The sequence below is a fragment of the Melanostigma gelatinosum genome, assembly GCF_949748355.1.
Source record: "Melanostigma gelatinosum genome assembly, chromosome: 2".
Lineage (NCBI taxonomy): Eukaryota > Metazoa > Chordata > Actinopteri > Perciformes > Zoarcidae > Melanostigma > Melanostigma gelatinosum.
The window spans coordinates 16,554,510-16,569,147 of NC_136635.1; the positions used below are offsets into that span (position 1 = coordinate 16,554,510).

The 14,638-nt window shown below is 41.4% G+C and overlaps 1 protein-coding gene across 1 annotated transcript in view; it reads right to left on the minus strand.

Moving 5' to 3' along the window:
- Nucleotides 1-2,813: 2,813 nt before the first annotated feature.
- Nucleotides 2,814-14,638, minus strand: part of igdcc3 (immunoglobulin superfamily, DCC subclass, member 3) — a gene marked incomplete at its 3' end in the record, with an annotated part of 57,657 nt that continues 45,832 nt past the window's right edge. The window contains exons 8-14 of the mRNA XM_079285128.1: nucleotides 8,282-8,529; nucleotides 7,097-7,261; nucleotides 6,700-6,888; nucleotides 6,316-6,420; nucleotides 5,504-5,639; nucleotides 5,142-5,349; nucleotides 2,814-2,939 (exon numbers count right to left, since the gene is read on the minus strand). Of these exons, the coding sequence (XP_079141254.1) occupies nucleotides 2,814-2,939; nucleotides 5,142-5,349; nucleotides 5,504-5,639; nucleotides 6,316-6,420; nucleotides 6,700-6,888; nucleotides 7,097-7,261; nucleotides 8,282-8,529 (1,177 nt within the window). The remainder of the gene's footprint in view (nucleotides 2,940-5,141; nucleotides 5,350-5,503; nucleotides 5,640-6,315; nucleotides 6,421-6,699; nucleotides 6,889-7,096; nucleotides 7,262-8,281; nucleotides 8,530-14,638) is intronic.

Below are 14,638 nucleotides of genomic sequence, written 5' to 3' on the forward strand. Positions count from 1 at the left end.
TGGAATAAAGTAAACTGTAAAACCTCGTTCAAATTTATTTGAAATAGATTTTTTTTTGAAAAAGTAACAGCTCTAGTTTGTTGATTCTTCTGTCTTGTTTTTGCTAAGTGGAAGATGTCAGACCTGTCAGAAATTTTCACTTAATATTTCAACAAGGGGTTTTTCCCCACTCTGCTCATAAAAACACTTTGAACGACATCACGTGAATGCAGCATAGTTCAGGTAACCGCGATTCACGCTCAGGTTGGGGAGCCAGAAAGACTAATCAATAAGTTGTTTGCATATTAGAGTTGTTACTGCCACCCACTTTCCGTATCTGTTTACTTATTCATGGATAAACTTTCAACAGAGGATATAAAGTCAAACACCAGTGAGAAAAAAATAAAGTTATGAGCTGTGATATGAAAAACAAAATCTGATAACCAAAGCTACACGTTCACATCCATTACAAACTAAGTTAAACTAACTTGAACCGTTTTAATCGTTAGTGCACGAGATAAAGATCCTAAAAAGTTCTCCCTCCATTGTTTGTGAACTGTCCCTTTCTGTGTGTCCAGCATTTAGCGGCAATTGGAAAATATACATTTATATATGTGGGTGTATCCCTCTACTCCATTGTTCGTACTCTGTATGTTTCCTTCATTAAAACCTGAGATCAAGGCCGAAAACAGGGTTGAGGTAGGTAACCATAATGCATCAGAGCAAGTCCTGTGCAGTCTGTGACAACATAGAGCAGAGAGCCGGAGAGAGAGGCCCTGTGATAGCAGAGCCACCCAACGACGTCTGTCTCCCTCAGCCAGCTCTCTGTCTGTGGTCGTCAACATCCAGCGACATTATCAATATTCCTGAAGCACGTTAACTAGTCAGGGTTGACAGGAGGGAGAAGGCTGAGCAGCAGTTGTGGTTTTGGGAAGAGACTAACAATAGTCAAGCATGATCAGCATCTGTAATATCTCCTTGGCACCGTAAGTCTGAAAGGCTACTACTTTGTTTTAAAAAAAGAGGCAGATAATGTGACGTGAAATCAAAATCACTGAGAGCACTGTAGCAAAGAATATCCAGAATGAGGTTAGAAATACACTGCAGCCAATTTAAATCAAAGGAATAAGGAACATTTTGAGAAACACACAGTCTTGCTTTTTGAGAACATCAACACTACTGTTCCCAGTTTTTATGCTAAGCTAGGCTAACTGTCTGCTGACTGTGGCATTAAAAAGCATGGAGAAACAGCTTGCCAAAGTTCACAATACCAGCACCTCTTTAGCTCACTAATTATGTATGTAACAACTCATTTGTTTAATTCGTGCTCAAACAGTAATGTGAAATAGAACAATTTGTGATGAACATCCTTTGATAAGGACTGTGCTTCATTTTCTTCAGTGTTTTACAAACATCACATATGTATGAAATCCATTCAATCAATAAAACATGTCTGCACACACAAATATCCATAAAATTCAATCATAGCTAATTTTGATTTCCTCTTGTCCAATTGAACATAATGTATCACGTCTCGTTGAGCAATAAATAGTCCTGAAAGTATTAGAAATGCAGTGTATCTCTAACGCTCTATTCATTTAACTGAAGGAAAAAATAAGATAATGATCTTTTGTATGTAAAAAAAAAAGACTTGCATGAGGTACTGACATTGTATCTACAAACACCATATTCATCAACAGAGGGAAGCCAGGATTTCACATAGGGGGAAAAGAGGGTTTTTCATTATGCAATAAACAGACAAACAACAACAATAACAACATTGTTATTTTGAGGTAGAACATTAACATCAGCATTTGGAAGTGCTTTATGTTGGACACTCGTTTTGTTCGTTTTGCTTCGACAAGAAGAAGAAGAAGAAGAAGAAGAAGAAGAAGAAGAAGAAGAAGAAGAAGAGAGACGATTCCTGACATCTGAGGTAGTGCGGCACCTGATCTTGTCATTTTCAAACCAATCAGTTCCTCCGCATGTAAAGTAATTGTGAGCACGGGAGAAGGTAAAGTCCCTAAAAGCTTCCCGCAAGACATTCATTCCGGCTGAGGTAGGTTTTTGTTGAATCGTAAGGTTCAAACAGCCAAGTCTAGTGCCTGTATGAAGGTTGACAACTCATAACAAATGTTGATATCACTGAAACAAAGTCCTGAGACAGAACACGTCGAATCCCTGGACGAAGGCTGAGGTCTTCTGTGAGAAGGTGGAATCATTGGTAGGTGAGAGCAGGCAGCAGGAGTCTTTGACATCCACAGAAAAGTAAGAGACCAATAACTTATAACCCCTTTGACATATAAGTGATAAAGATAGATAAATATATATATATATATATATATATATATATATATATATATATATATATATATGTATATATATATATATGTATATATATATATATATATATATATATATATATATATATATATATATATATATATATATATATATATATATATATATATATATATATATATATATATATATATATATATATACATAAACTTAAAAATAAATTCATCATTGTATAAGAAGGACATTCTGGGGAATCTATTCTGTGTGCTGCCCAACACCAGAACATTAACAAAAGACCAAATAAAAAAAATTAAATAAAAATAACTGGCCTGCCTGGCCGCCAAAAGAGAGCTCTCCCAGACCTCAAGCCAAAAACACTCCGATATACAGTCCTAGATGCTCTAGAGCTTCTTAACTTGCCAATAAAAAAATATTTGCACAAAAGGAAAAACTACATTCATTTCAACCTGAGTGAGAGAAGAGTCTAAGTGGACACTGTGGACAGTGTCGAGTGAATTGGCCTTCATACACGATTAGCCTTGGTCCTGCCGAGCCGCTCCAGCTGTAGGAGGCTCCTGGAACTGCGTCTCTCGCTCCACCGAAAACTTGTCCAGCGGTATCGTAGACAGCTGGGTGTCGTTCAGCACGTAGGAGTCAGACTGAAAGCACATGCATAATTAAATAGGGTTACATAGAGAGTACATTGAAATCATTCAATGGACATTTTGGCCTTCGGATAGAGGCAGATAGAAGAGATAGATAGGAAACATATAACATACAACAAAGGTCCCTGGCCAGAAATCTGCCGTTGTACATGGCAGGATTCCCAGCCAGCAGGGATGCTGTTGTGTGAAGAACAATGTTAGTGCAGTTAGGGCTTTTGTTTATTCTCTGAGTTACTGCTTTTCCTCAATGTCGTTTTTTTAGTGCTTTTATCAGACTATTATGTGAGCATTATAAACTTTAGCTGCAGCTCAGAGCTCTACAATATGTGGAACATATTGTATCCTGGTTATTGTATTCTTGTTTTGTTCTGTACTGTTGTTGTGAAGAATTTCCTTTCTCCTTTTTTGCCCAGTTGTTTGGGTTATAATGACGAAACAAAAGAGAGACATTTAGAAGCTGCATTCAAAGAAAGCAAGCCAGGAAAAACCAATAAATCAACTGTTGCTGAAAAAGTGATAACATTTTATATATAAAGCCTAATATTTTCACTGCTGCAAAACGCAGCTTTCAGCTTCTCATTCGCACTGTCAGTGTTTCTGATGGAATAAATAAATTGGGTAGGAGTGAGAATTAAAGTATAACACTTATATAAACTACACTTATATTATAGCATTAGGGGTGTAACGGTACGCGTATTCGTATTGAACCATTCGGTACGAGGCTCACGGTTCGGTACGCATGACGAACCGAATAAGTTTGAAAAAACAAACAAAAAGATACCTTTTTTAAACCTTTATTTAACCAGGTAGTCCCATTGAGATTAAAAATCTCTTTTGCAAGATGGAAGTAACAATACAAGATGCAAGCAAGATGTAAGTAACAATACTGCATAACGTTAAGGAGCAGTTTTAGTTTTTTATGCTTATGTGTTGCTAAGAAGACACCCCACTCAGGTATAGTTCCATCATTGTTCAAAGTCAAAGAATAACTTTATGATGTTAGTTGTAATGAATAAATATATTTTAAAATCAAGTACATTTCTCTGGCATTTGTAGTTTTCTACTGTATCGCACCGAAGCGAACCGTGAATTTTATGAACCGTTACACCCCTATATAGCATGTGTTGTATTTTTGCAGGTCCACTGTCACGGGAGTTCACAGGTAGGACCCAAACGCAAGACCACAGGAGACAGAAGTTAATGGAAACAGGTTTTATTTAGCCTGACTAAGACAGGAAGGTGTGGAGCCCGTGGTCCGACACCAGAGTAGGCAGATCGACGGTGTGAGGCCCGTGGCTCGACACCGGAGGGCTGGCCGCTGGACGGCGTGTGTAGTCCGTTGAACACCAGGAGGGCAGAGCGGCGGCGTGTAATCCATAGAACACAAGGAGGGCAGAGGCTGCCACGGGGTTGAAGCGGGTGAAAGACGGTACGACCTGACAACCCCAGACTGCAGGACCAGAGTTTATATAGAGACAGGGGAATCATTAGTGGGCCCTGAGTCTGGTGTGTCAGGCCGCAGGAGGTGATCGGCTGGAGTGTCCTCAGCTGTGCACAATCACGGGTGTGGCCGTGGGAGGTGTCTCGAGGCAGAGGACAAACACAGAGCACATGGCACACAATAACAAACAGGGGAATGACAGGACACCTGAGTAGAGAAGATCAGGGGAAACACACAACGGGTCAGACAGGGATCCTGGATCCTGACAGCCACACCTCAATTATATCAGTTACGATCACACTGCATTCACAAAAGTAACTTCTGAGATGTCAGAACGTAGCAACATTGCTCAGAATATGTCCAGCAGGGCAAGAAACGAGTGAGTGATCAGACGATCATACGTTTTCAAAAACTCTGGACTAGATAGCACTGTGATGTTGTTAATACACTCTCAACAAGAAAACCATGAATGTGCATCACGTGTGCAACAAGTATGGTAGGACAAAAAAAAACAACAGCAAATTATGCTGTAAGCCGTAGTGAATATTTACAACAGAAAGTTTGGGTTGTAATTTTCCCAGAGACAGCTGAAGACACAAAAATATTATATATTAATTAATGAATATAATCCAAGCTGAAATAAACCTTTTTTTTCCCTTTGAAATATCTTTATCTATAACAATTTGTGTTAAAACATGTCACAGTTAACACATAATGGCTTCCAGTTCACTTCATTTCTCATAATCAGGACTCACCATGCATGTATCTTGTGTAGGTTGAGTGAAAAGTCTCTCCAGCTCGTTGCTGTTGGCCACTTTCGTCCCAGCTGCACTGCCATTGACCTCCATCTTTCTCCTGGCAGCCTCGTTCAGCCCAGAGGCCCCCTGGGAAGAGGAAGAGGATTCCAACACTGCGCTGTGCCCCGCCTGGGGGGTGGCCTGAACCGTCTTACACATCATTAACCTGGGGATTACATGAACACACACACATACAACTCTTGTCAGCTGCACACACATGATAACCACATGACAATTACTTTCAACAAAAATGAAAGGCACGTTATTCCATTGGGACCTTTTGTTGCTGTTGGGCGTTTACACATCATGTTGGTACTGACCTGCCGCGGTAGCTGAAGACGAGGAAGAGCACACAGAAGATGATGCAGGTGACTCCGATGTGAATGCCGATTATGATGCCTGTAGTGGATGTTTTGCTCTGTTCATCTTTCACACAGTCGCATGGGGCGTCCAACACTGAGACGATACAGAAAACCTCACAGTCAAACCACCACAAAAACTTGTTCAAACAAGACTAATGTTGGAGAGCAGAAGCTTAGGCTGGGCCAGTTGATGAAGTCAAAACTACTGCTCCAACACTTTGTCTATCCTCTAACTAGTAACCATTGGTGTCCCAAAGGTATTTGAAGAAAGCCTCGGAAGAGTTCGATGCAATCGAGTTTATTCTAAGCAACTCTTCCTCTGTTGCCTTGGACACAATAGTATATTTTTTATTTTAGTCACACCCAGGTTTCATCTCTCTAATGGTGTCTCAGGAAGTCCCAAACATTCCCACGCAGGGATGTTCAGACATGTCCCGGCATGTTTCCCTGATACCAATATTTTTGGGAGTTTTCAAAGAATTTTAAAAAACTTTAATTTTACATTGAGTCAAACAGGTTATATGTTAGATCACTCAAATCATACTATATTAACACGAGTTATAATAAGTGAATTTCATAGATGTGTGCTTAAAACATTTAATATATTTGATAGTGCGGGCTTTTTGTGATAAATCAAACTCCAACACTACGTCAGCTGGAAAGGACGACACCTGTGACCCAGTGAGGCACATTAAACCGAGATGCACTGGTGGTGTTGTGGGACAGTGTGTAGCTGCGTGTAGCTCTATTTGGTTTTGTCAGACAATCACCAGATTTCTCCACCGCCTCCCGAAGTGAAACCAATCGTAGGGTAGCGTTGCCATCTCCGTGCTCGTTGAATGTGAGAAGCTTTATCTCATAGACCAGTGTAGGATCTGGACAAAAAGACAGAAAAAGATGGTAAGATAATGAATGAAGCACAGCCCTCTTGAGGTCGGAGGGTGTTTTTAGTCCTAGTTCAATCTTCAGCACAGTTCCACAGAGAAATTGTGAGATGCATTGTTTACAAGCCCAGATCACGTTATCTATTTGGCTCATTTAATGAAGATTACAACGACAATTAAGATTATAGAAACAGCTCAGTCAGTTAAAAAAAGCGAATCATGTTCGCTACGACACAATAAGTTGTAGTCCTAAAAAACGACATGTCTCACCCAGCTGAGTGATGTTGTACTGTGTGACGTTGCGAGGCAATGTGATGGGACCAGTGGACAGGGGTGAGTGGGCTCTTCTGTAATACAGTCTGAAGCCTTGATGTTGGCCCATCTTGGAGGAAGGTTCCCACCTTACTTGTATAACACTGCCGTTCACCACCTTGGTGTAGAGGGAAGGAGGAGCTGGCACTGCAACATAAAATACAGACTGTCAACCAAAGTTGTATAACAATATGGTAGTAGCAGCACTTACAGCTTTTATTTTGCAGCTTGAGTTATGACACCTCATGTGCAGTAAAAATCTTGTCTGGTTTCACTCTCAGCGAGCGCTGCAAAGCTTCACTGCAAACCTTTCAATCTCCGTCTATTATTGGTGAAAAATATGCTTCCAGCTCACCCTCCCCATGAGTGCTCTCTGTGACACTGTCCGATGGTTTGCTGGCCCCGTGGGACGTGTAGGCCTTGACGTAGAAGGTGTAACTGGTGGAGGGCTCCAGTTCCCTGATGACTTGCTGCAGCGTCACCTTACTGACGGCCTCCTCATACTCCACCTCCGCTGGGTCTGAAGGAGGAAACATGGAGGAGGTAAGGAGGAAATAGAATGAAATTAACAGGAAAAGAGAAACAGGAGCATTAAAGTGATGGACTATGGGATCCAGAGAGGAAACAATAAATACAATCTGTTTCTGTCACTATTTTATGATTATTGCCCATTTCACTGGTTTTATCAGAGCAGCGCTGTTAGGGAAGAGCTCCTCCAGTTTGAACTAAATGGTGATGGTTGGCTGGATTGCAGGGGTGGAGTGAGGAGATGGAGGTAGTAAAAAGGGGGAGTTGCAATGGACGTGTTAAAGCATTTTTATCACTCTCAATCCGGAGACGACCAACCATAACCAATATCCACCTCCAGCCCTCAACCCGTTGGGCCATACCATCTTGGAGGGGTAATTACAGCAGAACCTATTGGTTGGCCCCCGGAGCCCTTAATTATCCATCTGATAGAACTACTGAGGAGAACAGCAGCTGGCGCTACGAGACCCTCGCCACACACAAAAACACACTCCCACCGACACCCGTACACTTGCCCAAAGCCGTAAACAAACACACTGCATGAGCCTAAACAAGTATGCACATGTATGGACACACACAGGGAGCATTGTACCAATAGTATACACACATACACACAATTTAGTTTTTTAAGTCATTATATCCGTCTGTATAGTGGAGTGTGGGGACTTACACTCTAGCACTAAACACACTTTAAGTTGTTTGTTGGGAGGGATGCATTTACCTTCTGCTTTTTCCTAATGCAATGTGATGGGAAACACTAAAAACTGTCCATTTATCATAGTTTCTATAATCTGCAACAGAGACTGTCAACAGGTGTATGTATATTTGTCTGTGGCCCGTTTCACCAAATTTGCAAGATGCAAACTGCAACTTGCAAAATGAGATAATTTCCTTGGGGGTCATTTCGACCAATTCAATTGATCTTCATCACTTGTATAACACCGTCTTTATGGTGACTTATTTTTTCTGTAATCTAGTGCATATAACTGCGTAGATCTTGAGTGCAACCCACCTGAAGTCCTGCGAATGTGGAGCACATAACCGATGATGTCCTGGTTGTTTTGATCGGGCTCCTTCCAGGACACCTGGATGTTGGTGGGTGAGAGGGCCTCGGCCTGCACATGGGTGGGCTCACCGGGCAGTCCATCAGCCCAGAGCACGGTGAGGCGAGCACTGGCCTGTGTGGAGCCAGCGCTGTTCTCAGCGATACACTGGTAGATAGCCTCGTCATCCTGGCTAATACCATATATCGTCAGTGTGCTGTGACAGGAGCAGGAGAGGAGAGGTGCAACAGGAAGGAAGGAAGGAAAGAAAGAAAGAAAGAAAGAAAGAAAGAAATAAAAAAGGAAATTGTGAAGTTTAGTTTCTCGGACATATATATATATATATATATATATATACAGTATATATGTGAAACATAAGATTTGACGGTATACGACTACATGTGAAATCTAAAGTGCAAATCCAAAAGGTAAATTCTACTGTTGAATAGTTCTTGATTGAAAGTACTCGTCATTACATTTTTCACTTCCAAAAGTAGTAGTAAGAAGCACTCATTGGGTCACAGTGTTACATTATTGTTGCACATTGTTGTGTGAAATAATAATTGTTTCAGATTCTATTTCTACTATAAAGCACTTAGTGCTTACCAGCACCAAAGTATAACTTAGAAGTGTACGTCTTATAGTATTGTATTATTGTGTTCTGTATATAGTATTATAGTAAACATTTCAATTCAAATTTATTTTGTTTAGCCCAAAATCACGAATCACAAATTTGCCTCAGAGGGCTTTACAATCTGTACACATACGGCATCCTCTTCTTAGAACCCTCACATCGGTACAGGAAACAGAAAGTAAGAAACCTCAGGGAGAGCAACAGAGGAGGGATCCCTCTATCAGGGTGCACAGAAGTGCAATAGATGTCATGTGTACAGAATTAACAACATAACAGAGTTACAACTCATTCAATGCAAATGACAAAAATGATTCATAAAATAATTTGTGTTACACCAAGCTTGTACAACAACAATAGCAGCAGCAGCAACAACAACAACAACAACAACAACATGTTGCAGAACAATTTGTAATCTGGATCTATATCTGCTCCAAAATAAACAAAAAAGATTAAAATTCTAATTTAATTTACCAAGTTAGCGCGATGGATGGAAGGAAATGCCATCTGTTATCACTCAAGGTTAATATGTTCAAGTTATGGTAGTTCATGTCAAATAGGCCACTCCCCATCATTTTGAAAACAATTATAGAAAAAAAACCGAATGAAAATTAGTAACTGTTTTCAGACTCATTCAAATGTATTATGTACCTACTTCGGTGTATTTAACTTTAAATGTGAAGCTAAACTTTCTAAAAATGGGTATATGCTAAGTGGAAAAATGCGAAACTGTGGAAGTTTGTAGGTAGAAATACACTATACCATTAGATTTCTCTAATGTTCAGGATAAATACAACTATATGTCAAGTTTCAGGAGATACAAGGTGTGTGTGCTTTATAAATGATCACATAGTGACACTATTCTCATCAGAAATTTGTCAAAATCCGTTTTACTAGTTTTTGAAATATTCTGCTGACAGACACTAAAAATGTTTCCTCTTTGATGAAAATAACGATTCTATCTACAGCTTCACATTGTATTGTTTGGGTCTTTTCCCTTCACCCAGAAATGAATTGCCTGTACTTGAATAAGGTTCTGAGCTCAGATGTGTGTGTGTTTGAGTAAGTAAAAGACAGAGCCACACATCACACACTGCAGCCAGCAGCAATGTGTACAAAAGATCCTCTCTCATGCAAAGTGCTCACTTTCAAATTGAATTGTCTTTTGCTGGAGCTCTTGTTGGAGGATACATCTATTTCATTATTTAAAAAAAATGTAATTTGCCGGCATCAGTGAAACCTTTCATCTGTCCCTCGCTGTCCATCCATATGTACTTACCTCATCCCTCTACCTATACACACACACACACACACACACACACACACACACACACACACACACACACACACACACACACACACACACACACACACACAGACACACACACAGACACACACACACACACACACACAGACACACACAGACACACACACACACACACACACAAGCATACACCACCTCCCACACTCAATGCCTTCACTCTATAGTCTTTATTTCAACCATCACTCCTCCCTATCGTACCTCCACCACTCTGCTCTTTGTCTATCTGCATCTCTGCTTATTCTCCCTTCCTCCTGACCTGTCTTCTGTTATATAATAAATATAAGCATTGTGTGTGTATATGTGTGTGTGTGTGTGCATGTTGAGTAGGTGTTATTAGACGAGAAAGCTTTATCCACTCGTATTTGTCCTGTAAGGCAAAAGGAAAAAATAAAATATTCAACATGCACTTGAAATGACACCCTGTGGTGCAAAAGATTTCTCAATGTCATTTTCATACCAAGGCCACTTTTTCTGTATTTGAGGTATAATATGTGTGGGAGAAAAGTGAAAACACGCATATAATGAATACCGTAGGAATGTGGAAGGGCTTAAATCGTAGCTTTGTCCCTTTTCTTTACTTCCAGCCCTAGGTCATGGCATTTTAACAGATCAGAGGCACCTTTCTAGGGAAAAGACCCCTCTGGCCTCTGGTTCTCATGCTTTACTGTAAGTTGAAACAAGACTTGAATGCCACAGGAGTTCAACATATCCTGCAGCATCCCGCCTAATCTGTCACTTGCAGTTTGTAGAAACCTGTCATCTTCATTTGATTAACAGGTTGGATCCTCCATGTCTAAATCAAAATCTATTGTGAAATGTCGGGACCATCCCGAAAGGATAGAAAGAACAACATGTCAGCTGTGTGCGGTGTACTTGGTCGGTCACTGGCGACCTTCTGGACCTGTGAAATGGGACATGAGGAAAGTGGCCTTTCAGCTCTGGACAGACGGCGCTAAAGTCATACCAGCCTCAGCGCGGGTTGTAAGGATGGAGTTGTAAGAATAGGGGGGGGGGGGGGGGTGCTCTTTTGGGTCAGCGGGCAGGATGGAGAAGTGAATCATTCCATTTCCTTTTCAAAATTGATGTAGTGGGAATACAATCACTGTACTTCTCTAATCTGGGTCAGAATAGGCTGGGAGGTTGAAGAGTTATTATTCTCTCTGGTCTGCCAGGTGGCTTCAATCTGGATAATAACCAGGTCAAAGAGGCCCTCTGTATTTTACCTTCTCCGAGCCAATCTTACCTCTGACCCCGGAGGTGGCAGCAGTCGCCAGCCCTCAGCTCGCTACTCAACCATCACATTTCTGACAGCCTTTTACATCAGCGACGGATGGAGAGTTTGGCAGCCCTGACCAGACGCAGCAAAGAGGCCCCCAGGGACGCACTACCCCGATGCCACCGGGCCTGGATGGGCCTCCTGAGTGTGCGAGGGGAATGCAGGGAAAATCCACAAGACGTTGCTTGTTTCAGAAGGCACAGTAGCATCCAACCGCATGTATGCTTACCCCCATGAGCACACACACGGACTGATCCTGCTGAACTTATGAGATTCTCCACCTACTGACAAAACTTCCTTTCCAAAGTCCAGGATAAAAGCTTTAGTGGTTTGAACATTTTAGAGTGACCGAATATATGAAACATTTTGAGATTGATCGTGTTTTATTTTTTGTAAAATTGTACTCCACAACATTCTGCGTTTTGTTTTTACTTTGGTCTCATTTGCTGAGCAGATACTTTGGTGTTTTTGGACACTTTCTAGAAACTAGAAAATGCATTTCCTGCTGAAAATGCGTTGGAATGCTGAAAGCTGAAATTAATTGTGAAAAAATTGCTGAAAATTAAGAAATGGGAGACTATCTGTCTGAAAAATGTTGAAGCCCGAAAGCATTTAAACTGCACTGCTGAAAAACCTTCTCGTTGAAATGTCTAACTATGGTGTCTGTAGCTGAAAGTATGAGGAAGAAGAAGGCTTTGAAAGTTGAAGAAGTATAACAGGATTTGAAGATTTTCTCCATAGAGAGCCCATTCAAAAGAAAATTGCTTATTGTACGTTGCTTAACAGCATTCCAACAATAATTGGCCAAAAAGGGAGCAGAGTGTCTCTGTTTGAAGTAGGTGTTACCTTTTTCCACTCTGGTGCAGAAGCTGGAAATGTAAACCACATTTCTTCATGTACTAGGATATTTCTCAGGGAAGACCTGATGGATATTGAATGTTCAGAATAATTTGTTTTGGGTTGCATCAATTATGTTGAATTCATGAAAGACGGCGAGAAACAAAGCATACATTTGTTCAGGAAAATCCTTTGGATTGTCAATACAGACTTTTTTGATTGAATAGCTTGAACATTTACTTTTAGAATACATTAAAGACCCATACAATGTGTGGGATAAAAGAAGGATGGAAAGTCTGAGTGAGAGTGAAGAAGAGTTTTGAGGTATTTGGCCTGAATTTGGGCAGTTTGCTTGTCTTACATGAGCTCCAAAGCCAAGCTGTCTAGTCCTGACAGGTTGACGCCATCATTTACTCATCAGTTTCAGTCCATTTCACAGATTGATGGATAAGGTCGTGGGCCAGGGGAGTGGTTGACAGTGGGGCTTTGGGTCTGTTGTTCAGCTGTGTTTACTTTCCGTTGTCTCTGAGCAGCACCCCATCAAAAGCCAGCGTGGCCATTCCAGCTCCAGCAAGAGGGAAAAAAAATATGGGGACAAAGAGTGAACAGGAGGAAGAGGTGGGGAAGGGGGAGGGGAGGAGCAATGAGCTCGCTGTGGCCTGAGAGGAGGGAAGGGCCAAGGGTATGACTGATTACAGGCGGGGTCAGAGTTCAAGGCCAATGCCCAGGCCCCAGCTCTCTGTAATGGGGGCAGAAGGGGGATGTGGGGCACAGAGAGGGGCTGCACACAAGAAAGGCAGGTCTGGGTGAAAGAAAGAGAAGAAAAAAGAAAAAAAAAGAAAACCCTTTGAAAGGATTCCACAACGAAATTTGGTTTGTGTGGTTGCCTGTTCCTTCAGATGTTAGTCATTAATTATAAAACACGCCACAACACACACACACACACACACACACACACACACACACACACACACACACACACACACACACACACTTGAGGAATGTCCGTTTCTTTACTATACAACTTAAATTCTCTCGACACCAATGTAAAAAGGATCCGCATCTAAATTATTTAGAAAAAGAGAGTAAATTACAAAATAATTCTCATGGGATCTTTCTCTCCTATCTTCATTCGCCACAAGAGAGAATTCGATTTTCCATCATCGTCAGTTACAGTATCACTTTTAAAATAACACCGGTGGTATTTCAACTTCACGTTTATTAGACTGCCTGATGTGAGATCACAGGTTGTACATGTTGGATGATTACATGTGTCAGATTTAGAGAGTTAAGACTTATTGAGGCTTCAAATAGCCACAATAGCATGCTTTACAGGAGCTTCCAGCAAGGGCCAAAAATGAATGCGGTAGCAATAATTTTTGTGTTTTTGTTCGCGCATGTGTGCAGGTGTGTGTACGAAGGGCTGTTGAGACACAGCTTCACCCTGAGCATCAATGTCTGTTTACAAAAGCGGCTAATCAGCTCCTCTCTAACGTCATCGCATCTCATGCGGCATTTCACGACGCTGCGTCTTCCTCGTGTGTGTGTGTGTGTGTAACATGTGAGTGCAGACGAGGTGTAAAGGGCGCAACCCGTTTGTGAATTTCCACGTTTGATTATGCATGTGCACAAAATGAATGATGGCACGCACCGCAGGGCTACTTGTGCACATATTGGGCTCACTTGCTTTTTGATTAATGTGTGTGCATGCGTGTGTGTGAACGACATGTACAATCGATTCCCCTTCCTTTTCTTGTCCGATTTGCTTTTGAAGGTCAGCGTCATGGATGGCTGAGGGGAGAAACCTCAGCGTGTGTATATTTTTATGCAAACATACACACCACAAACACAAATTAAAATCGCTCTACTGCACTGTATATAAAAGCTCCCCTAATCCGACAGAGTATGTATGTGTATACATATATATATATATTAGGGCTGGGCGATAAATCGATTTAATCGATTAATTCGAATGTGTGCTTTAAGGCGATGTGTTTTATTGAAAATCGAGAAAATCGCCCCCACCCCTCCCCCCCGTTGGGTTCCCGTAGTAGAGTGCGCGCGCATTGTTTACAAACTAAAACAATGGCGGCCAGCAGCTTCACTGCTGGCCGCCGCCGCCGCCACCTCACAACAACAACCCAGCATTTTGGAGACATTCACCAACTGTACTCCGCATGAGAAGAAGAGTGCCCGGTGGAAAGCCATCACGGATGCAGTCGCGATGTATATCGCAAAAGATATGGTGCCCATATACA